Below are 22,267 nucleotides of genomic sequence, written 5' to 3'. Positions count from 1 at the left end.
AGTGCAGCTTGTGTTGGTGATCTCAGCCAGTGAGTTTGGGATTAATCACTCTGTTCCAAACAGGCCACAGCACATAATTTGTTCTAATATATATGTTTGACAAAGATGACATAAATTAATATTATTAATTATTTTAAGTGTCTTAAGACCTCATAAACGCAATAAGCTTCCTTGTAGATTGTTGTTGGTTTTATTTTTTTAATAATGAAATTGCATTAAAGAAATTGAGGGTACAAATTATTTTTCATAGTATAAGATGCCTCATATTTAAACATGTAAGGAAGAAGTTCTATGAGTTTCTGAAGAGTTACAGTAGAATTAAGCACATCAGACTTTTTCCCAGATTAGTCTCAAAGCAGTGAGGTTAACAGCCTAATCCAATAGTCACTGCTTTTGATGATATCCTTTTATACTGGCTTCAACCAGATCAGGACGGGATCTGATGCAGTATATCCTCTTTTCAGCAAAACAGTTGTTAAAATATACTTAAGCCATGTTGTTTAAGAATGCCTCTGAAGAGAGATTTCCTTGAGAGTATGCTTAAGGTTCACTATGTGCTCAAGTACTTTGGTGAACTTTAGTACTTTAAAAAATCTAAAACATTTTGAAAGGAATCCAGCAATTAGAAGGATTCGGGCAAGTAATTAATTGCATTTGAGAAATGTCTCTCTCACGTAACAGGTACAGGTCAGTAAAAAATAAAATACTGAATCTTTTTTAGAAATGTGGTACCAAGGGTAGTAAAATTATGTGTGATGGACAGAGAATAATCTTTAATCTAGATCATAAAACAGACTCCTGTTACATGGAGGTATCTGGATAAGGGATAGAGATACCAATGCAAAGTGAATAAGACTCAAACAAGAAAGTTCAAGTTGAAAATCTTGTTTCATAAAAATTCCTGTGCAGACTGCCTCCAAGTCTTGAAGGTACTCAATATAGTGGGCCTTCCTGTCTTTCTGTTAGACCTGGAAATAGCGTGGAGTCCTGTACATCTGCTCTGGAGCATCCATGTTCTGTGCCATGTAGAGTGAGCCAGGCTTCAGGACAGAGGCTGCCTTGAGGTGGTACCCTATTGTACAGGTATGCTCTGGCAGGCTGGGAGTCCCTCGCAAAATGCAGAATCACTGATTCAGAAAGGAGGAAATTCCTCCAAACCCTCTCCTGCAGTTGAATGCCTTACCTCTCGACTGCAGAGCAATCTGGCCCCAGCCCCATAGGGACTGTCCACCCCTTCGAGTAGTGCCCCACTTTCATCAGCAGTGCAGGGGATGCACGGCCATCCTAGCTGCACATCCAGGCTCTCTACCCTGGTCAGAGCACTTCCCTGGGTGGTGGGAGGTGTAGGTCTGAAATCTCTAACTGAGGAGGTGTTGAACCAAATGTGTCCATTTCCTGAGAGAATGAGTTATTTAAAAAACGTGCAAGTGTGTGCTTCTTCTTGTGGAGGTTTTGAGACTGTGAGTCCTGGTTAGATCCTGAACATTAGAGAGATGTGTATTTCAGATACCCCTTAGGACTCAGTGGTTTTTGAGGTACAGCCAATTCCATGTTCAGTGTATGACATTTCTTCATACTCATTTGGGGTGTATACTGGTCCTGTGTTGGCTATAGGGAGTGCAATTCTGGGTACATGTGTGTTAGCTGCAGACGCCTAAATAATTTTTTAGATCTAAGTGCCTGAAGTAGCCTTCTTAACATGGCAAGTCAAATTGAACTTCATTTCACAAAAATTGAAGAAAGATCAACAAAACTGTTAAAATAAGTGGAAGAAAAAGTAGGAAACCTCCTATTGGAGAGTTGGGGAGTATAAAGATAATTCTTTGCTGAACAAACTGAAACAATTCTATAAAAGTGCTCTGATGTGTCTTTGAAACTCCATTTCACATAGAGATAGCAATCTTGATTCTCAGCTGGTATAAACTGTCAGGGATACATTGAAGCAAATTTCCCCCAGCTTCTGATCTGGCCCAGAGATGTCAACTGCTGCTATCTATACTAGTATCATCTATGCTGACATCAGGATGAAATGTACATGCCTGCATATAGCTTTGTATAGCTTTGTATCTGACAAAGACACAGAACTGTGCTAACATAGAAGAGAAAAATAACTAGCACAGAATAAAATGAATACCGATGGCTGAAAAATTCTGTATACATGATAATGCACTGGTTACTCTTTAGTTTCTGTTTTATTTAAAAGGTGTTTGCTTCAAACTGGCTGATAGTTATATTACCTTCATTTATAGACTTTCCAGTGCAATACAAGAGCATATTCCCTCCTGCTGAAGGCAGATGTTGTAGTAACATACCTAATGTACAGCTACTGTTTCATGCAGAGAGGATAAAACACATGATGCAGTCAGGAAAATGGTGGTTAAGTGTGATCATTGCACTGCTTTTTGGCAACAAAAAAATGCTATGCTTTTCCTGATGTAGAAATCAAAAAATTTGTAACCAGTCCATTAGGATGCGAAGGCTTATGTGGACAAGTGACCAAGGTTTATTTTGCAACATTTTGTCAACAGTCTTATGGAGCCTCACAGTTCTCAAAGAGGTTTTGTATGGTGTCTTTCTCTTGTGGAAAGCATGCCCGTGTGTGTGCATGTGTGCACATGTGTGTGCACGCATATGCATGCATGCCTATTCTCCTAAGGGAGTTTTACAAGACTTCTACATGTGGATGTAAGTTCAATGACGCCAGCCCGCAGGAACGCAGGTCTGGAGATGTGAAGTGCGATGGTACCAACCGCATGACTACTGCCTGAGGTGAGAGATTATAGTAATTTTTCCTGCTCTTATGGGAAACATCGTATGTAATTCCAGTTTTGACAGGGTTTTCTGTAATTGGTATTTGGCTATTGGATGCATCTTTTCCTGGAACAAGACACTGCCCCTCAGGCTGCGATCTGACAGTCTGCGGCAGCACTGCTGCCTCTGCTTCTGGGCTAATGCTGGAGTCTGCACAGCTCTGCACGGGAACCATGGGGGGAACTGACCTGGTTAAAAAAATAACCCACCCCAGCATCAAAGGCCTATTTTTTAGGAATCTGTGCTGGATCAATGCATGGCTGTAGAAATACTTGTGCCATCATGGTAGTGGGAGAGTCAAGGGGATGGGAGCAAGAACCTGGGGAGGAATGGGTGGCAGCTCCTTGAGGTGACTCAGCCGATGCAAACTTGCCCACCACCCAGCTCTAGTGTAGGTGTGTATACTTGCACCACCCACTGCTGCTCTGATTCAGGTTTGTGCTCAATGGAGCAGATTTAAATGACTGCATAAGGCACAAGACAAAGGAGAATTTAACCTTCTCTTATGATCATAAGCTGTGAAACATACCGTTGCTGCTGGAATGCTGGAGCTGCCATAGCACTGCCTCCAAGCCCAGGCAAGGTCTTGATGTGCTAAATGCAAAGGTAAAGACTCATCATTGGTACTGACTTACTAGTCAATTTGCCTACTGTGTACAGAGCACCATACTTTTAACACCTCTGCCACCATTCAGCATGTGGACTGTGTTCTGGCATATGTTTTTAAATGGCTCTATCACCACTGCATTAACAGGCAGACAGTTTGAAATAATATTTGAAAGACTTGTAAGCAGACAGACTCTAAAATTTGAAATTCATTTGCCTTGAATAGATTCGGCCTGAAGATGGGTAGAAACTGAGCTGTACCAGTCAACCGTAGTTTGGTTTTAGCTCCACAGGTACTTGCAGTCACGCTCATTCTGGCATTAAACAACCACTGTTCCTGCACCTGTGATACAAGGGCAAGATGTATATAGGTGATCTACTCTTTTTAAAAGGAAGGTTATATCTAGTAAAGGATTTTCTCTAAGTACATGGTGTTGAAAGTTTGATTCTTAAAATCACATCTTCTGAAAAATTCTGACATCAGAATATGATTAACTGTGCTATTCCTGTTGTATCTTATTTCAGGAAGACCACAGTAGTGCCATGGAAGCAGGAGAATATTATTTTACATAGTATGCAGATTTAATTTTGAGATGTATGCTGACAGCCTATGTTACTCCTTCTGTCATAATTAAAGTAATTAAGTTTGGAAAACCTCAGATACTCTTTTTACTTGATCTTTAGAGCTGCAGAAAATACTTTTACAATCAGAAATACACCTTCTTTTTTTGTGCTAAGATAGTAGAGAGCTACTGGCCTTGCAGTTCTGTTCTAGCACAGCAGTGGTTACATGGTGGACATTCTATCTGTTCATTAATATAAGGTTAGACCCTGAAGTCCATACATGTTTTTTAATCCAGCACAGTTCTCCCTGAAGTCAAAAGGTTTTTTTCTGAATAGAACTGATTAAACATGTCAGGAATTAGATCTGTATTTGTTTAGTGCCAACAGTGTGTTCAGTACTGTCAAGTATGTAATTGTTTCTATCTCAGGCATTTTAAATGCTTTATATACTCTAGTGTCTACAGAGTAACTCAAATAATTCCACATTTTTTGATGAAAGACTCTTTCAGATTTTCTGTAGGGCCATAGAAATAACCATAATTTCAGGATGGGATTTCAAAAGCGAACAAGTTGATCTTTTGTGAACAAGTGTGATCTGTTGTGAACAAGTGATCTTTTTTTTGCTTTTTTTGTTTTCCCCTGGTCCTCCAATGAAACCTTGTGTGGGATATCCTTTTCTAATTTTGAAATTAAATTATTGTAAATGCAAGGAAATACAAGCTGAAATTCAGGACCTACTGAATAGCAAAAAACTTCCTATGGAAATGGAGCTCAGAACTTGAATTATAAACCTGCCGTTTCATCTCATATGAAGTTCACTTATGAAAGGATATCTGACACTGTGCTACTAAGGATTTAAATAAAGTAATATGCTAGGAAAAAAGATCCCTGAAGTAGTAAAGAATTGACCTCCTTACCACCTTTTAGATTGTGGGGAGGTTCTCCAGCACAGCTCTGAGGCAGCCCTGGGGCAGGTTTCCTTGGCTCCTGAGACTAAAGTTGTGGTCCCCAGGACTGCAGAATTTGACATGACCTGCCATCCTGTCTGGTCCCTCTCCCCTTTCCATTAGTGATCCCTATCTCAGTCCTTCACGCCTCCAAGCTCTGCTTTTCAGGGGACAAAGCTGGGAGGCCAGAAGGCAGAGGCAGTGAGGAGCTGAATACCTCAGACTCAGGATGCAGAAAAGATACAGGTGATTGATTCACTTTGGACCTGACTGATGAGCTGGCCCTGCTTTCAACAGGAGATTGGACAAGATGACCTCCACAGGCCCCTTCCAATTTAGGTTGTTTATGACAACCTATGTTTATGAAAAAAACCCCTACTTTGCAGTATGATTCATTTGAAAAGCATGAGCAATTTTTCATGTAGCATCTACTTACAGTTATTGGATATTCTCAATATCTAAAAGAAATTTCAGAGCATTTCTACCACTTAGTTCTTTGGCCTTGGATTAATGGCAAATATTTCTCTTTTGGCTTTGCCTCTGAAAATCTTTTTATTGTATTAATATATGAAAATCAGCTCCTGATGTCTGAATAAAACAGAGAATGCATGTCCTTAAGCAAGACCACAGTGCTCCTAGGTCACTTGTGTAATTTTAGAGACATTTTTTCTGTTATGCCATTAGCAGAACATATGTGACCAATAAAGATATATTGAAGTTCTGCAATTTATTAATTAATTGTTCCAAGCAACTACTACGACTAACATTAAAGAGGTGATTCCCCTATACCAGATATATAGCAAGTACCCGGTAACAAATATATAGTGATAACAAGTGTATGACAAGTAATCAAAGAAATGAAATTGCTTGCAAAGCAGTAGTATATTTAATGAGTCAAACCCAGTCCAGAAACAAAAAGAATTGTTTCAGTTTGTCCTTTGAATTGTAGTTTAATAACAGACAAAAAAGACTGAGCAGGGGAAGCAACCTGTCAGTCAAATTGTGATACCTTTACTTCGAAAAAGCATTTTATTTCACAAATAATTAGATTAATTTGGTACAACAGATAGGAGAGTATCACAGTTAAGTCATGCAACCTTGAGGTTGTAAGTGAAGACCTGAGGCAAGGTTAGCTTTGCTATGACAATTTTTTCAATTGATGTCAGAAATAAACACTGTCTGCTCTCAACAGAAACACTGAGGAGAGCAGGATGTTAAGTTTTATTGTGTATCCTGTTTTTTAGTCAGCTCAGTATTACTTCTAAAAACTTGCAGAGTCTTCTGCAGGCTTTGTGTGAACAGAAAATAGTCACAGACAGCTATTCTTTTGCTTGCTGAAAATTAGTATCAAGCACTTCTACAATACAGTCTAGACAGGAAATTGCCTTGTCCTTCAGCAGAAAATTGATTAGGCAATTCATTACATCAGTCATCTAAGACATTCCATCCTTTGAAAATTTGTTTTCTGTGGCTCTGATAAAAGTAAGATCTATAGGTCTTCTCTTCTAAGTAGGTGAGTCATCTTAGGCTGGACATTTCACACATGTTTTCTTAGGACAGCAATTCTTCTCTGTGGCTAAGCCAATTGAAGAAAAACGTTAAACTTACCTGATGCTTATCTGTAGGGTGCTCAGGATACAGGACAGAATAAGCCTCTTATAAAGAACTTTTGGTACTTCTGTTCCTCTTCAGCTCGCAATCAATGGTTTTTGTTCGTGTCTGAAATGTTTGCACTTCCCCAAGAGAATGCTCTCAGTAGAACCTGAACGTCCCCGAGGTATTTTCACTGCTATCTATTGATTTTCATTTAAGTCTGTAGATCACAGCATATACCTTAACACTGTAGATCAGCTCAGAAAAATTCTTGCTTACATGATGCATTCTTCTTCTGATGCATTAGTGTTTGCATGTTAATCACAATTATCAGACTTTTAGCATTTGCAGTCAGCATGTGTCATAGGTGAACCTAAGAATGTGCCCCATGCATTCCAGCCAACAGAAAAAGAATAAATCACAAGAGTAAAGAAATGCAGCAATTTATACCAAATTATGACCAGGAAAAATTCAGAGGGCAGGAAGGCATGACCAGAACAATAAATGAGCTGAATGTGAGTATATGACATGGCAAAAAGGAAAGCAATTAATAAATCAGTCTTTAAAAAGTAGTGAAGAAAAGAAAGATGATAAAAGAAACAGTAAAAAAAAATATTTTAAACAATGATTCACAAAAGGGTTTTGTCCTTTTTTCCCTCTAAATATGTAGTTTTACCATCTTGATTCTAAAAAATGATGAAAAAAGTAAGAAAGTATTCTTCAAAAGCTGAAGCCTGTCCAAGCAAGCAAAAGAGAGTATGAAAAGTGGCAAATTAAGCATAATGACACAAATCACAGGCCAACAATAAATGTTTCAGAGACTATTTGCTAAACGCATGAAAACTAACAGCAAACTCTTCCTCAAAGCCATTGGGAGTGGGGACCCTCCCTCGGAGTCGTTAAGGCCAATTGACATATCAATGAGAGGATAGGTTACCGCAGGAAAAACAAAGGGATTCTTGCATGTTTTCTCGTTCTGGAAGATTTAAGAGATTCACACTCCAGAAGTCGCCTTTAGGAGGACTGATCAGAAGATCTGTTTTAAACTGAAATATCTGTGGAGGAGGTTATAGAACAAATTTACAAAATGAACAGTAGCAAACTGCCAGGACCATATGGTATTTACCCAGGAGATCTAAAGGAAATTGAGGATGAAATAGCTGAACTAGTATCTTCCTGAAAACTGCCTCTGTACTAAAGATATGGAAGGTGGCGACTGTGACAATAACTTTTTACAAGCATCTCAATTAGGGATTCTGGGATTACAGACCAGTTATTTTGATTTCTGGGAAGTAACACACAATGTGGAAAAAATAATTCTAATTTACATGCAGGGTGATAAACTCTGAACTAGTTGCTACAACTCAGAAAAAGAAAGATATGTAACACAATTCTGTGAAAATGTCAGTTTCGTGTTCAATAAAAGTCAAAGAAGCAACTACAGAATAAGACAGAATTTTTAGGTGTTACACTTGTTCTTCAGCATATGAGCCCCTTTGCAAAATGCATGTCAAAAGTGGTTTTTTTCTTCTTTCATTTGTTCTGATAAACATATTACCTCTATTTCCAAGTCACGTGCTTTGATATGTCCTTGGGCCACCACAGCAGGAACAATGCTACCAATAAAAGAGCAGGAAATTATTACTGCAGGAATGGAGAACAAAACAGCATGTCAAGCTATGTCCACTTTTAAATACTGTGTTACATTTCTGGTCTTCCCTCCTATCTCTCATCCCCAGAAGGGACAGGGCAGAACTACAAAGGGTTCAAAGAAGGACAATAACAGTGATCAAAGAGATGAAACTGCTTCCACAAGAGGAACAACTAAATTGTTTAGGACTGTTCAGCCAGGGAGAGACAACTTAATTTTGTACAGCTATCATGGCCTGGAGAAGGTAAACAGCCAATGAGTTTTTTCCTACAAAAGCTAGTGAGAGCTCAAATGATATTTTTGAGGGGTAGGTTGAAAATGAACAAAATTAGTTATACTGTAGAACTCTTCCCCACAGGATATTTTGATATTAAAATTGTACAGCTGTTCAGAAAGCTAATTAACAGAGGAAAAATCCACCAGATACTATGTGCATATAGATAATACCTCTCATTCAGGAATTTGCTGAACCACTAATTACTGGAAATTGAATAAGTATTGTGGGGAAGTACTGGCATGTCCTGGCTTCATTTTCACACCATTATAATGTATCTGTTATTGGCCACTGTCAAAGAGGTGTTACACTTTTGGATGGACTTTTGATCTTATACAGTAAGCTATACTTATCATTTGCATCATCATTTGCATATAGGAATACCCCATACAAGGTTATAAAGGGTATCAAGGTTAATTTCTGAAGTCCTTTATGCCCTGGTATCTGGGCAGAGTCTTAGTCAGAATCTACCTTCTCTTTCTCTTAGGCACAAATGTGGTTAGATTTTAGGTATGAAGGGAATGTCATAGCTACTACTAATATTTGGCCTCTCAAGAATGCAAACTACTTCATCAGATCTTGAGGAAATGAAAAAAAAAGTGATGATTTAAAATAATAAATTATTTTTTTGTAATAATTGCACACAACATTGTGCCTCTGAGGAAGTACGTGAAATTCTGTGTAATCATCTTGAAGACAAGATAGAGCAAAAATAATATATTCCAAAATGTCCATAAGGAAAATCTGTGCCCAGGAATTATTCAACTGAGGGTGAAGAATAAAAAAAAGTAAAAAATAGTCAATATTTCCTGTAGTTGGATTTTTTTTCAACATACAACAACATTAGGTCTCCTTTAAGGCTTAGCATCTGTAGACATTACACAGTTATGAATTCCAACAAAAAAGGGATTCATCAGTGCAAATCTGTTACCAAATTAGAGCTAGAATTTTAAAGTAGAAAGAGGTCCGCATGTGTTTTAAGTGTGGCCATTTTCCACAGAGTTTCTGATGAAGGTAGTAGGAATAAAATGCTCCTTCAGTTTGCAATTTGCTGATGAGTATTTGAGTTTCATGACAACCCTTGCTTTTTAAGGCTAGAAATGAGTACAAACTATTACCTTGTGCTTGTGGCTTGAGACCTTACAGGAATTAATTGCACACTTTTTGGTTTCTAGAGTCAACATTCAAACAAACAAACAAACAAAAAACCTAGCATGAATCAAAAATTCGCTAGCCCGCAATTGCTGTGAATCAAATGACTGGAGTCTGTTCTCACTTTTTCTCCTTGGAGACAATCCATATAAAAAAATGGTGCATAGACCAGTAGGTAGGGACCTATACATACAATTTAAAAATATGCCATTATAGGAAGAATGAACAGGACAAGATTTCTTTCTCCAACCTAGGCAAATCACTTACTTGTCTGTTCCTCTCTTTTTCTCTTCCTTTTTTGCTAGCTTTATATTTATGCCAGTAGATGTATATTGCCAGCAATGTAACACCTTCTCTGCACTTCAAAAATTCCTGATAACTATCAGGATGCAGTGGCTCTAAGTTAGTACAATAATGAATATCGGTCTGTCTGGACCTCACCGATTCAGAGAGATTTTACCTAGCCATGAGACGCTAGCCAGTTACAACTTTGTAGCCCACTGTAACATCAAAACTGGAAAGTTTTCAGTCTTTCGCTGTGGTTTGGTCACAACTGATGGCAACAAACATCAGTGTGGTAAAGGGGAGAAAATTTTCATTTCTGTTTGCTGGACATCATGTTTTCTGAGTCTCAAAGGTGATAAGCAGGTAGCCTTTGCTTCTGAGACTGGATTGGGTCCTTCCAGGCAGTTCGGAGATTTTCTGGATTCAATCAATTTTCTGAAGAGTCTCCTCAATTGAATTTCTTTTTTCTCTGTAACCACAGTGCCCATTCAGCAGCCTTACTAAAGAGAAGGCAAACAATAGCAACATCAGCTCCCTTTTGCTGGGAAAAAAGCACCTCTCTGAAGCAAGGCGTGAAGCTAGCAAAGAGAAATTCAGTTTACATCTTTTTCTGCCAACTAATGTATGTGTAACCCAAGAGGGCTTAATTTCACATTGATGTTAGTTTGACTCATTTCATGACAACTGGTTTTTCAAGTTGCTTTCAAAAGACAAAAAATTCTATGAAAGGTGCACAGCTCTGGCAACAAGCTAATAGGGAAGAGCCTGCTACAGACCAAGGTATATGAACCCTCCCTTGCCAATCTAACAGTCATTCCTTGTTGGTATGATTGGATTATTTCATTGGATTATTTCCCAGATGGGCATTAATGTGTTTGTAGGGCACATTCAGTTAAAGGGTCAATGTTTATTAAAGCTGCAGATATTGCATTTGCTCCAAGCATGTAATTAAAAGAGCAGATTACTCTCTGTTTTGCCTTTCGTACAGTAGGCTGTATCATAAAACATCTCTGGATGATTTTGTCACCTGTTTTTGTCAAGAGCTTTAAAGTAGAATATATTACAGGCTTCTTATATGAAATTAAATAGTATTTTACCATAAAGCTAAGGTTTTCAAAGATTATGATTATACTGTAGGCAGGGAAATTCCATATTCCCTCAAATCCCTCTGCCTTGCTTTATGTATTTGTTGTACCTTTCTCCCTGCTTCTGCTATTTAATTTGAGGGAGAAATCTTCAGTGAAATAAACATAATTTAGGCCTATAATTTCTAAATAGATGATACTGTACATAGTCATTCTTGCATAAAAGCAAGATTCTGATCATATTGTGATTCAATCATACTTTTTAATATGACCAATATTAGTAATACTCATTGTCTTACAATTGCCCCTCCCTAAAATATCAATGGTGTCTATTTCCAGGAAGATAGCAAATAATTTTTTCTTACCTGTATTGTCTGATCCACTTCCATTCTGCACTGTACATAATATATTCTAAGATTGTTTCAGTTCAATGGTGAATGAAATTATGGTTCTTATATATAATATATTATGTATTCTGTATTAGAAATCAACCATTGAGATAGAGCAATCTTTTATCAGTAGTTTTAATAACATTAAGCAGGAAAATACAGTAGTCCCTGGCTTTAAAATGATATGTTCGTTTCTCCAATACACCATTTCTACCACACAAAGTCAGTATTCAAAGGCTTTGTTTCCCTTATTCTATCTTTAGAAGAAAGTCTCAGAGCCACATCCCCAGGTTCAGCCAAGAAGAAATCTGCAGACCTGAGAAATGAAGGCAGAAAGACTTCTTGGTTTTCAAAGTAACCTTTTGACCATATGTCATTAGGAGACTAGATCTCTTCTAAGAGCCTCTTCCAATTGTACGGGCTTAGCATTATTCCAGAAGCTTACCATGTTCAATCACCCTAAAAGAATCCTAATCAGGCCTTAGGCTGAAATGCTGCCTGGACGGCAAGTAAGATGTTGCATTTGCTTCACCTGATGGCCTTGTCAAATAACCGTATTTCCAAATTCTAGAGTTAAAATAGATGAAGTGTAATTGAAAATCAAGGTCAGGCTTTTGTTCCCAGGTAGGCAAACAAGTTAGGCTTGCAAGTAAGTCTTGATTAATATTTGAGGATTTGGATCTGCAAGATGAGCCTGGATGGACAACATTCAGGGATGATGCTTTGCATTAGACATTTATTGATTAAGCGTCCTTCAGTGCTACTCATATGGTCCCTCCTGGGAGTATAGGACTTCTTTAGGACTTCTGATCCAGTCCTTCCCTTTTTGAGATCTGTGGCCTTAGCAGCTCTCAGATCTCCTGAAATTTGTGTCCTCTTGTCCTGTTTGGTGCTGCTCAAGGGCTCTGAAAATATCTGTGCTGTACTCCTGACTCAATTCATGCATTACACACTGGCCTGGAGCTCCCTGTATGGCTGTGTTATGGCAAAATTGATAATAAGATTTCCATGATGTTGATTTTTTTTTTTTCATTTGGGTGACTAACGGAGTTTGAGAGCATAAGAAAGCATGATGTTTAACTGATTTGAATTGGTATTTTAGGGCCTGATCATTTCACATGTTTCATACACACAGCCACTGTGAAATGTAAATTATCAAGCTCAGATTGGGTTTACCTGCAATAACTACAGCAGATATATTTTATTTGGTAGTAACTTGTTTTGCATGACTTCCATTCATAGAAGATTAAGGTTGGGCCCACAATAGCAAAGTGTGTGACTGATATGATTAGAAAGATGATGGGAGCATTCACTTTTTAATTCAAATGACCACCTGTGTTAACTAGCCTATGAGTTTAGTTACCTGTCTGCAGATTATCATGTAAAAGCAGCACACTGAACCAGCACCACTGAACTAGGAGAGAAGGTTGCCCACTTACACGTTTCCCTTGCTCTGGCTGCTACACCAGGTTAAGAGCAGCCTGTGGGGATCTGGGGAAGTTGCTTCTTTTCTGAAAGCTGCTGAAAACACACAGGGGTGAGTTCCTTGTGATGTGCAAGTGAGAGAGGCAGGGACTAAAAGCACAAGCAGAGAATGAGGGGATATTCAAGAAGAACAGGGAGCAGACATCTCACTGGGCCTTAACTGTGATGGAAAAGTCTTTTTCTGGGGAGCAAGGGGTTACAGTGGAGTTTGCTGCAACCCAGTAAGTCTCTGATTTGCAGGACTGAGGGTGAGACTGAAGGAAGGGGTCTGCCCAATAATCATTTCTAGGACAGAGGAGAAATTTGTTTATAAATCATCTGTTTCTGATGTTTGTTTAAGTTCCTGTGCTCCAATAAATCCGCTTTTTGGAAATCAGTGCTCCTGAAGTTCTGGGAACACTCACAAAATATTTGACCCACCTTTGATTTGGATTGATTTAGGTTGACCCACCTTTAAAATTTGATCCATTTCAGATTCCCATCACACCATTCTTAATAAAACTTTCTCCTGAAGTGTAATTAGCAAGTCTGTACCAATGAGATTAGTGTTGTCTAATAAAATGGATAACTTAATGCCTATTCTGTGTTCCCATCTGATGCCTCAGCTGGCAAGACATTCCTCTCTGTAGCCATCACTCCTAGGATTAGTTAACAGATGACTAAATCTCAGGAAAGCCCTTGTATGCTATGGATTGGGTGCTAGCCACGCTCCCTGCAAGCAGGTGTGGGAGCAGATATTTTCTGCTGATGGAGGGTTATGCCTTTACAACTGTGCAGATTGTCGTGAACAGTAGCACCAGAGATGCAAGTCACAGATGGCAACAAGGGGATGCAGCTGTCTGCATGAGGCTTAGTATCGCTGAAGCAGCTGCACTGGGTATTTGGTAGATGTAACACGGCTTATGTGTGCTGAGTGCTCTCCTTTAATCCTTCTGCCTTCACCTTATCTTTGCTCATTACATTATTATTACAAATTATGATCATTGCTAAAGCACTAACTATGGCAACCTGTTGACCTAGCCTTATGTCCTGTGTTCTCTGGGTTCCTGGCCTAAGGTAGACTACACTCTGCATTCATTGTAAATTATTACTTTTCTTGTCTGTTTTGGTTTGGTTTTGCTTTGCTTTCCACTTTGAGTAGGAACAATTTTATGGGTGTCAATAGTCTTGTGTAGGAAGGGTAAATAGCATTTCAAATGGTAGCCCATGACACAAGAACATGATGCAAGGCTTAACTATTGAATTCAGTCCCTTTTGAATCTATCACTGAAGCCAGAAGACAAAGGTAAAAGATAACCTTGATTCACTCTGTGCAATTAAGATTAACTTTATACCTTTCAATTTCTTTTCCACTGCACTCTTAGTGTTTCTTTTTCCTTCCTTTGCTTTGTTTCTCCAGTCACTTCCAAATTTGTTCCTTCAAGATCCTTATCCTATCTTCTTTCCTATTTCATTTATATGATTAGCTATTAACAAATCCTTTATCTCTTATCATTCTTTGCGTCATCATTAGTGTTTTAGCATTAGCACAGAAAGTGTACAGTAAAACTCCTCTTGATGTTGGAGCAAATCTTTCTCTCTGAAGCATCCATGCAGAATTTGGATTAGTAGTCATGTTACATCCAGAGGCAGCCCAATCACCCACTGGTGTATTACATATTCTCTGGAGGGAACTGGATCTCCTGCACATTCCTGATTTGGGGGAAACTGACAGGATAATTAGGTCCCTATTACCATGTGAAGGAGCTCACAGGAATACTTTAATTTGTGTCCTGGTAGAAATTGCCATTTTACATGTTGTGTCGCCTGAGGAGCAAGAGAGGTACAGTACAGTGCCATCTCAGTGTTATCTTTTCCCAACTCCTGCCTGACTTGAGTTTGTTAGCAGGCACCTAAGTGGATCTAAACCATTTCCAGACTGGGAATTCTTCAGGGATATTAGCTTTGATTCTGGTCTGAGGTGCAAAAGACCATCCGTTATGGTCATTGTAAGAGGTTTTCTACCATTTTAAGATATTTTTGCACTGGCTTTGGGTCTGCTAGGCAACAACTGCTTAGGAGCAGTTCATATATCTGAATCAATGTTGTAGGAGAGGTCAGGAAGAGGAACAGATAAGGACACATAGACAAATAGAATTTGCTTATAATATTATTTATTTAGCATTTTTTCAGATTCCTTTGAGAAACACAGAACATTAAACATAGACATAATTCCAGAGAAATGAGAAAGATTTTATTTTAGGTGGTTTGAATTCATGAGAGGTTTGGGGAAGTGAAAGAAATGACAACTGTTCACACACAGAATATATCGACTTGCATCAACTAGAGAAGCTTGAATTACTGCTTGTGCAAAACTGTAGAAAATGTTTACAGGCGATGTTATTCTCACATAAGATGATTTCCCCCACTTTGCCTTTCCCTTCTCTCCTTCTGAGTTTTTTCCTTTCTCTGATCTTTCTTTTCCTTTTTACTTGCTCTCAGCTTCTCACTTTTTGCTAGTTTCTAGTTTTTCTCTTCCAGTTCCTCACCACACTTTTTCTCCTCTCCTCTTTTACCTTTTTTGTTGCATTTGCTCTATCTTTAATTTATCTCCCACATGCCTTTTTTCTTTCATATCACTTGCTTCTTCTCTCTATATATAATTACTTAACTACTTCATTTCCCTGGATCTCTTAATATTTCTATCTTAAAAGACAAAAAAATTAAATGGGATAGGTAGCTTTCAGCAAAATATTTATGCTGCATAATGGGCTGCTTGCTGTGTTATATACCTTCATGTTATCCTGGTGCAAACTGACAGAGAAGATAAAATGAAGGATGAAGGAGAGAAAAAAAAAGAAGTGTTGACTGTCAGAATCACCATAAAGGCATGGTATAGTGAAGAGTACTAACCTAGAGCTTCCTTGGGATTCCCTTTTGAGTTAAACTATGGTCTGAGTATTGGCTTTGCATCTGTAAAATGAAGATTTTGGAATTTCTCTCTCTCAAAGAGGCAGTGTGAAGACAAATATATTAGAAGTTTGAGGGGTGGCCACATAAAAAAGGTAATGACACCAATGAAGACTGAAAACCAGTTAACTTCAAAGTGGCAACAACTTGACATATACTTAAGCAGTGGACAAAAATATTGAAGTGGTTTTCAGACTGTGTATTTTCAAATTCATTGCCAGCTACTACAGAACACAATAAATTTTCCAACATTTTATTTCCCATATGAACTCTTGGGACAACTAAATCTCAGCATACTATCAAAATATTTTTTGAGATACATTTCCTTTTCTACTTAATTTTGGAAGATAAATATTTTCTTAGATGAATATATCATCCAGATAATTAATAATAATGCAGAAGAACTGGGTAAGTGATTTCTAGAAATCAGCTATCAGTTTTAGAAAAGTTGTAATTCTGAAAAGAAATGCTGAAAATTGAAACTTGATTTAATGAAGCATTCACAGGATATTTTATTTGTTCCATTTTTGTACAACCACATTTTCAGAGTAACCAGTTAATGCAAAGTGAATTTTGTACACATAGTTCAGAATTAACTTTACAAAATAAAAATAAAGTGAATAATCAAGGATGAAGAGTTAATGAAATAGTGTTAGCCTCAAGAACTTCTTTCAATAGTTCTTCTGACATCTCTAACATACTAGTAGCATCGACAAGGAAAACATTTATCTCACTGCTGGAAAAAGATAAAAGATGTGATAATGTGGAAAAGAACCTCCAGTTATGAAGTAAAGTGACAAGGAAGCTTTGGTGTAAAAGTAAATTAAACATTGTTAATGGCTGATAGACATTAGAGCCTTGGTCCACTGAAGTCAATGATTATACTCTCACTGAGTCAGCGGGATCAAGGTTTTCAACCTAACTTCAGATTTAAGCTTTTAAAAGCCTTGATAAATAAACACTTAAAGTTATTCAGTTTACCTGCAAGAGATACCTTAGTTGAGCCTATATTTTTAGAGTACTATGATTGACTTAAATCTGTATGACTACTGTCAGAACTAGGAATTCAGGGTTTGGTGTTGACAGCAATCCCTATAAAAAAGGGGAAGCATTTTGGGCAGTGCCTCTGATATTCTTGCTGAAAGGAAAAAGGTTCCTTTATTCATATTTTGCTGGCACAACAAATGAAGCAAGACTGTTTGAAAATGCTTTATTTCAGTACATAACTTGTTCCTTAGCATTTTCTTCATGTTCACTACTGTTCATTGTTTGCTTTCAGAATTAATTTTGATAAAGCACCATCATATTACAATGAATAATCCAGGAGTGGTCAAAATAATAAGATTAATACTTAGTCAATCTTTTACTTTTCTAGCTTCAGTGATTCTAATGATTAGTGGTATAAATTTAGTGACAAAAATTCCCGATAGTCATTATATAGATAAATACAGTGCCTCCTAGTTCGCAATTGGTAGTAATACTATCTTTCTAGATTCTCTGAACATATTCTATAGATGGTATTTTAATGTCTAATATAGACAGTTGCAAATATTTTAAGTACATTATTAATAGAATTTTGCCGTTGGAAAGTAGTCAGAAATGTCTATATCTAAAAATACGCAATTGTGTGTTTTAGGAAAAGAAATCCAGTGAGTCAGCCTTATATCATGAATATTTATTTTTTGTCTTTATCATGGGCTGAGCACCACATTCAGGCTTGAACTGTAGGGTGTGTAAGTGTATCTCTGCCATTCTGAGTTGGAAGGTTCATTTAATCTTGACCCCAGAACATAGTTTCTCATGAAGATGTCTGGCTGTGGCTTTAAAGGGAAGCTCATACAGCTTTTGTGTCCCACAACAATGGCACACTTCAAAATTGCTGAGTGCTGGCACAAAAAGGGAATCTTGAACTATGTTTTCTCTTTTAATCTAGTGGTCTCTGTTAAGTGACTTCTTGAGGCCTTGCACTTGGATGACTTTTCTTTCGCTTTTGTGCATTTACAGTTGTATTTACTTGTTAATCATAGTCCTTGTTGTTTCCTGATGCTAACAGAGATTATGTAAATGATTCAATAAGGACAATAATAGTACATGTCTTATAAAATATGAATCATCTACCCTTGTAGGAAAGAGTTTGCGTAAGTGAGAGAGCATGATTGTGGGTGGAAATAAACATCTTTTGGCTTGAAAGGAATAGGCATTGGCTTTTTGAAAAGGCTGAGAGAACAAAGTCCAACTAAAGCCAGTTTTGAATCACACTGATGGGCCTGGGAATTCCTAAAAGTGCCATACAAATAAAGTGCTTAACCCATTTCCAAGCTTCCCTCAACAGCAAGTGCACTGAGGCAATTCCAAGAATTTCTGAAGAGGTAGAGACAAACCACATTCAATAGAAGTAGAAGATGGGAAAAAATGGTGAATTGTTTGTGGAGAGTTTTTAAATAAAGTAGGTGAAAGAATTTTTACAAAACTCTTTGGACAACCTCCCTCTGTCCTCAGAGATTTATATAGGATAAATAGAACAAATACTGTTCCTACATGTTTGTTTATCTGTGAAACTTCTCCACACAGAAAGTAATGATACCCTTTCATTGACAGCATCCAAGTAATAATATCCTTCTGACTGTGTCATAGGGGTAATAACAAGCTTTCAAGTATTTCAATGAATAATGTATTTTTGACATCCTACATAAAAATAAAAATGCTTCTTAAACATACATACCTCCTATTTGTTCCAGCACAAATTTCTGTATCAATAAATTAAATTGTAGATTCGAATGCAGGATTTGACCCATTATACCAAAGAAGTAATACGAGTTCTAAGAGACTAGTTATTTCCTCAGTTTTCTTAATAATTTTGTAATTACACAATTAATTTGTTTTAATAAACTTTTCATCACTATTCTACACATGACAAGCATACACTAGGAGGCAAAGAAAGGAACAGGGTGATATACAAGGCTTATGAGAATTCCTCTCTTAAATTTAATTGCATGTTATTTATCATCCAGCAAATTAGCCTTGAGAGGTCACTGTTGCTCACACAGGACAGAAGTGTTAATGCTGAGACACTACATAGAAAAATAGTTTAGTTAAGCAGTTACTACTAGGCTTTTTACTCTATAATCCAGTCTTATGTTGACATGCAAAGGCTTTTTCATATGATGCAGTAGAAGGTTGTGTGAAATTGTTCATAATGAAAATGTAAACTCTTTTCTTTCAAATAATTACTTTAATTACCTAATATAACATAGATTTAGTACAAAAAGATTATATGTATTCATTAGAGTACTTTGATTCGATTGCTTCTTGTCATGATATTTTATCGCTAGTGTGAAATACGTTGCAATGTTGACCTTTTTATTAAGCCAATATCTTTTAAAGCTAAAGATCCAGCAAGTCATACAGGAAGTTAACTGTGTGTCTGTTTATTGAACTTGATTTACTTCCTTGAGCTTTTAATATCATCAGATAAAATACAAAGATCAAAGAAATTTCCTACCTAAGAGGGAAAGTGAACCGCATATTAACTTTTTCATGCTACCAGTGAGACTTCTTGTAACCCAACCAATAGAATAACTGCATTGCAGAGGCATGAATCTTAGGAATTAGACTTGCAGAAAAGCCGCAGTCATCAGCTATAGCTTCTTTCAGAACAAATTCCCTTTTCCATGACTGTGAGCTGTTAGAATGCCCGTTTTACTCTGACTGCATTCCCATTTGAACTCATGATAAAAGCAGGCTTTCAAAGCTGTTGTAAACTGAGTTCTCTTTTTGCGTACTCATTTAAAAAACAAGTAGCAGAACTTGTCTTACATCAAAAATGAAATTCACTGATTTGTTCTTTTCACTTGTTGAATTACATTCCACCAATAATGCGAAATCATATTTCATCCATTTGCAATGATAGCTCTCTCAAGCTCTGTCATATCCTGTAAGCTAGATTTGATAGCTTTGAGACTGAACAGTATCTAGCCATATGAGAAATTCTGGTTAAATTAGTGAAATCACTTGCAGTAACCATTTCAGGATGTGCATGTCGTATGAACAAAACTGTATAAGATTAGTTTAAAATAATTTTCATTCTAAACCATCTCCAACACCATCTTTCCTCTCAACATTTTAAGTAGGGGTAATTTTGTACTTTTTGTCTATAAAGGTTATTTTCCAATTTGCTTAGAGCCACATACTTTTACTAAAGCCCTGACCCTGCAAACATTTAAGCATATGCTGAATTTTACTTAGTGACAAAATCTCTTATATACTGACTAACAAGGTAAAGGCATTTATAAGATCTGGGCCTTATTTGGCTTTTACGAAATGTTTTTACATTCCTCCAAATACTTCAAGCAGCCCTTTTACTGAGCAAACCATGCCTGCAAGGCTACAAAGGAAACCCAAAACAAAAACAGAGATATCTGCACATTTCTCTAAGAAGGATAGTTTTTTCCATTTAAGTTTTAAATGGAAGAGAGAAGGAAGAAGAAAAGTCATAGCAGCACCTGTTACACTGCCTGTTAAACCCATCAACAGGGCAAAATGTGGTATGAACATGGCCATCAGCAGAGTTATCAGGAGAAATGAGCCTCTTACACCCAGAGCAAATAGTGGAGATCTGTAATTGGAATGGTTGCCTCTAGAAATACAAGTATACACAATTTCTGTGGCCGCAAAAAAGGGCAAAGGGTAAGAAAGAAGAGCCTTGGTTAAGAGACACAAATTCACTAGGGTTTGAAGAAATGATGGCAGGTTGTCAGTAATCACTTCCTTTGTCTCTTCACCCCAGGTCAAGAATGAAGTCAGTGCAAAGGTTGTTTTCAAGACACAAGCAAAAAAGTGAGTCCAATTCAGCATACATCTAAATTCCCCTGGGTTTTTCATGTTACCTTCAAGTGTGGGAAGAAATATTTGTGAAGTATAACTGAAAATGATCACCCCTACAGACACCAAGAAGTCCTCAAACTCAATGGAGAGTCTGAATTTTGCCCAGGACCACTGATGTATTTGTGTGAGACAGTAAGTCATCACTACAAGGATGATAAAAAAATGGACTAAGGAGCAAAGCTGGCTGAGTTTGGAAACAATTTTGAGAGTGTTGATAAATACACAAGGCAGCAGTGTAACAAAGGCAATTACAGACCAAGTTTTCTCAGTCACTAGTACATACGGAAAACTATGTAACAGCAAGTTCCCACTAACAACCAGATACAAAATACATGTCATGATCAGTTCCATCACTTGGGTCGCATTGACAACTATGCCACCTAGTTTGGGAGACAGCTTTTTACAGCAGGCATTTGCAATATCTTCATACGTATCTCTCACTCTTATGAGCTGTCCATCTTCGTTTTCTTCGTACAGGCAAGCGATTAGAATTTTACCCGTGTAACAGCATAATGCTGCAGCCAAGATAATAAGAAACAAGCCACTATATCCACTGTGGAGAAGAGCATACGGCAATCCTAGGACGAATATTCCCTGAAGAGGAAAAAGAGGAAGAAAAGATAGCACAAAATCCCTGAGGCAAAATGTTTACTAGAAGCCACACTCCCAAACCTGCCCTCCATTGAACACTGCTTTCACCTAACAGCATGGTGAAAGTACTTCTACATTTAGCTAAGTAAGTAACAATCATGAGAAATGTGTTTATTCATGATAAATGAAATTATCAGCAAAAATAACTGCTCCTATCAACACACATATAATGATAAGCTAGGAAAAAGAGAATGTGACTGAATGATAGAGTCAGGTTCCTAGTTAATATTTAACGCTGACGTGATTAGAAGCACATTTTAGAAGGTTCACAGGCAGTTATTCAGTCAACATGCATATTAATGAAACAGGTTCAATATCAGTAAAATTAAGCAACTGCAGCATCATCTGTACAAGTTTCATTCAAATTAAAAATAGCACTATAGATAGATCCAGTAATGACAATCCTCTTCAGTCTAAAAATTGTTAACAGACTTCTGGAAATAAAATGGCATTAGAGTGACATCAGATTTTGCTTGTATTTCCTCTGTGGCTTCTGTATGCTTCATACAGTCTTTGCTCTTGTTAAGTCCACTGCTAAAGTGATTCTTCTCACAGCTCAGATTCTAGACTGTGCAAACTTATTTAGGTGTTTAAAAATACATGTAAAACATATAGATATACTTTCCTCTAAACAGTTTCTGAAAGGAACAGAATTATACTTGTTTTATCCAGTAAAAAAACTGTGACATTTTAGTTTCACAGAACACTGTGTGTATTTCTTTGTCCCTATTTTTTCCCTATATTTAAGGGCAAATGACACTTTTATGTGGTTTAATTTCCATCAGCACAAAACCAACAAAACCCTTGAACAATATTCATAAAAAGATTCAATTTAGGAAAGATGCTTCAATGACATTTCCCTTTTTATGCTACGAAGCTGAAATTAAACAATGTACATTAGTCGGACTGGTCAGGCGTTTTCATTCTTGATGACTGAAGAA

The 22,267-nt window shown here is 37.3% G+C and overlaps 1 protein-coding gene across 1 annotated transcript in view; it reads right to left on the bottom strand.

Annotated features, from left to right (window-relative positions):
• Positions 1-2,662: 2,662 nt before the first annotated feature.
• Positions 2,663-22,267, bottom strand: part of LOC141921620 (vesicular inhibitory amino acid transporter-like) — a 42,394-nt gene continuing 22,789 nt past the window's right edge. Inside the window, exons 2-6 of the mRNA XM_074820545.1 lie at positions 20,122-21,269; positions 8,080-8,137; positions 3,635-3,760; positions 3,341-3,405; positions 2,663-2,999 (exon numbers count right to left, since the gene is read on the bottom strand). Coding sequence (XP_074676646.1) covers positions 2,663-2,999; positions 3,341-3,405; positions 3,635-3,760; positions 8,080-8,137; positions 20,122-21,269 — 1,734 coding nt within the window. The remainder of the gene's footprint in view (positions 3,000-3,340; positions 3,406-3,634; positions 3,761-8,079; positions 8,138-20,121; positions 21,270-22,267) is intronic.

Source organism: Strix aluco, chromosome 3, assembly GCF_031877795.1.
Source record: "Strix aluco isolate bStrAlu1 chromosome 3, bStrAlu1.hap1, whole genome shotgun sequence".
Classification (NCBI taxonomy): domain Eukaryota; kingdom Metazoa; phylum Chordata; class Aves; order Strigiformes; family Strigidae; genus Strix; species Strix aluco.
Note: the sequence above shows the minus strand (reverse complement) of the source record. Positions and strands in the feature narration are given on the sequence as shown.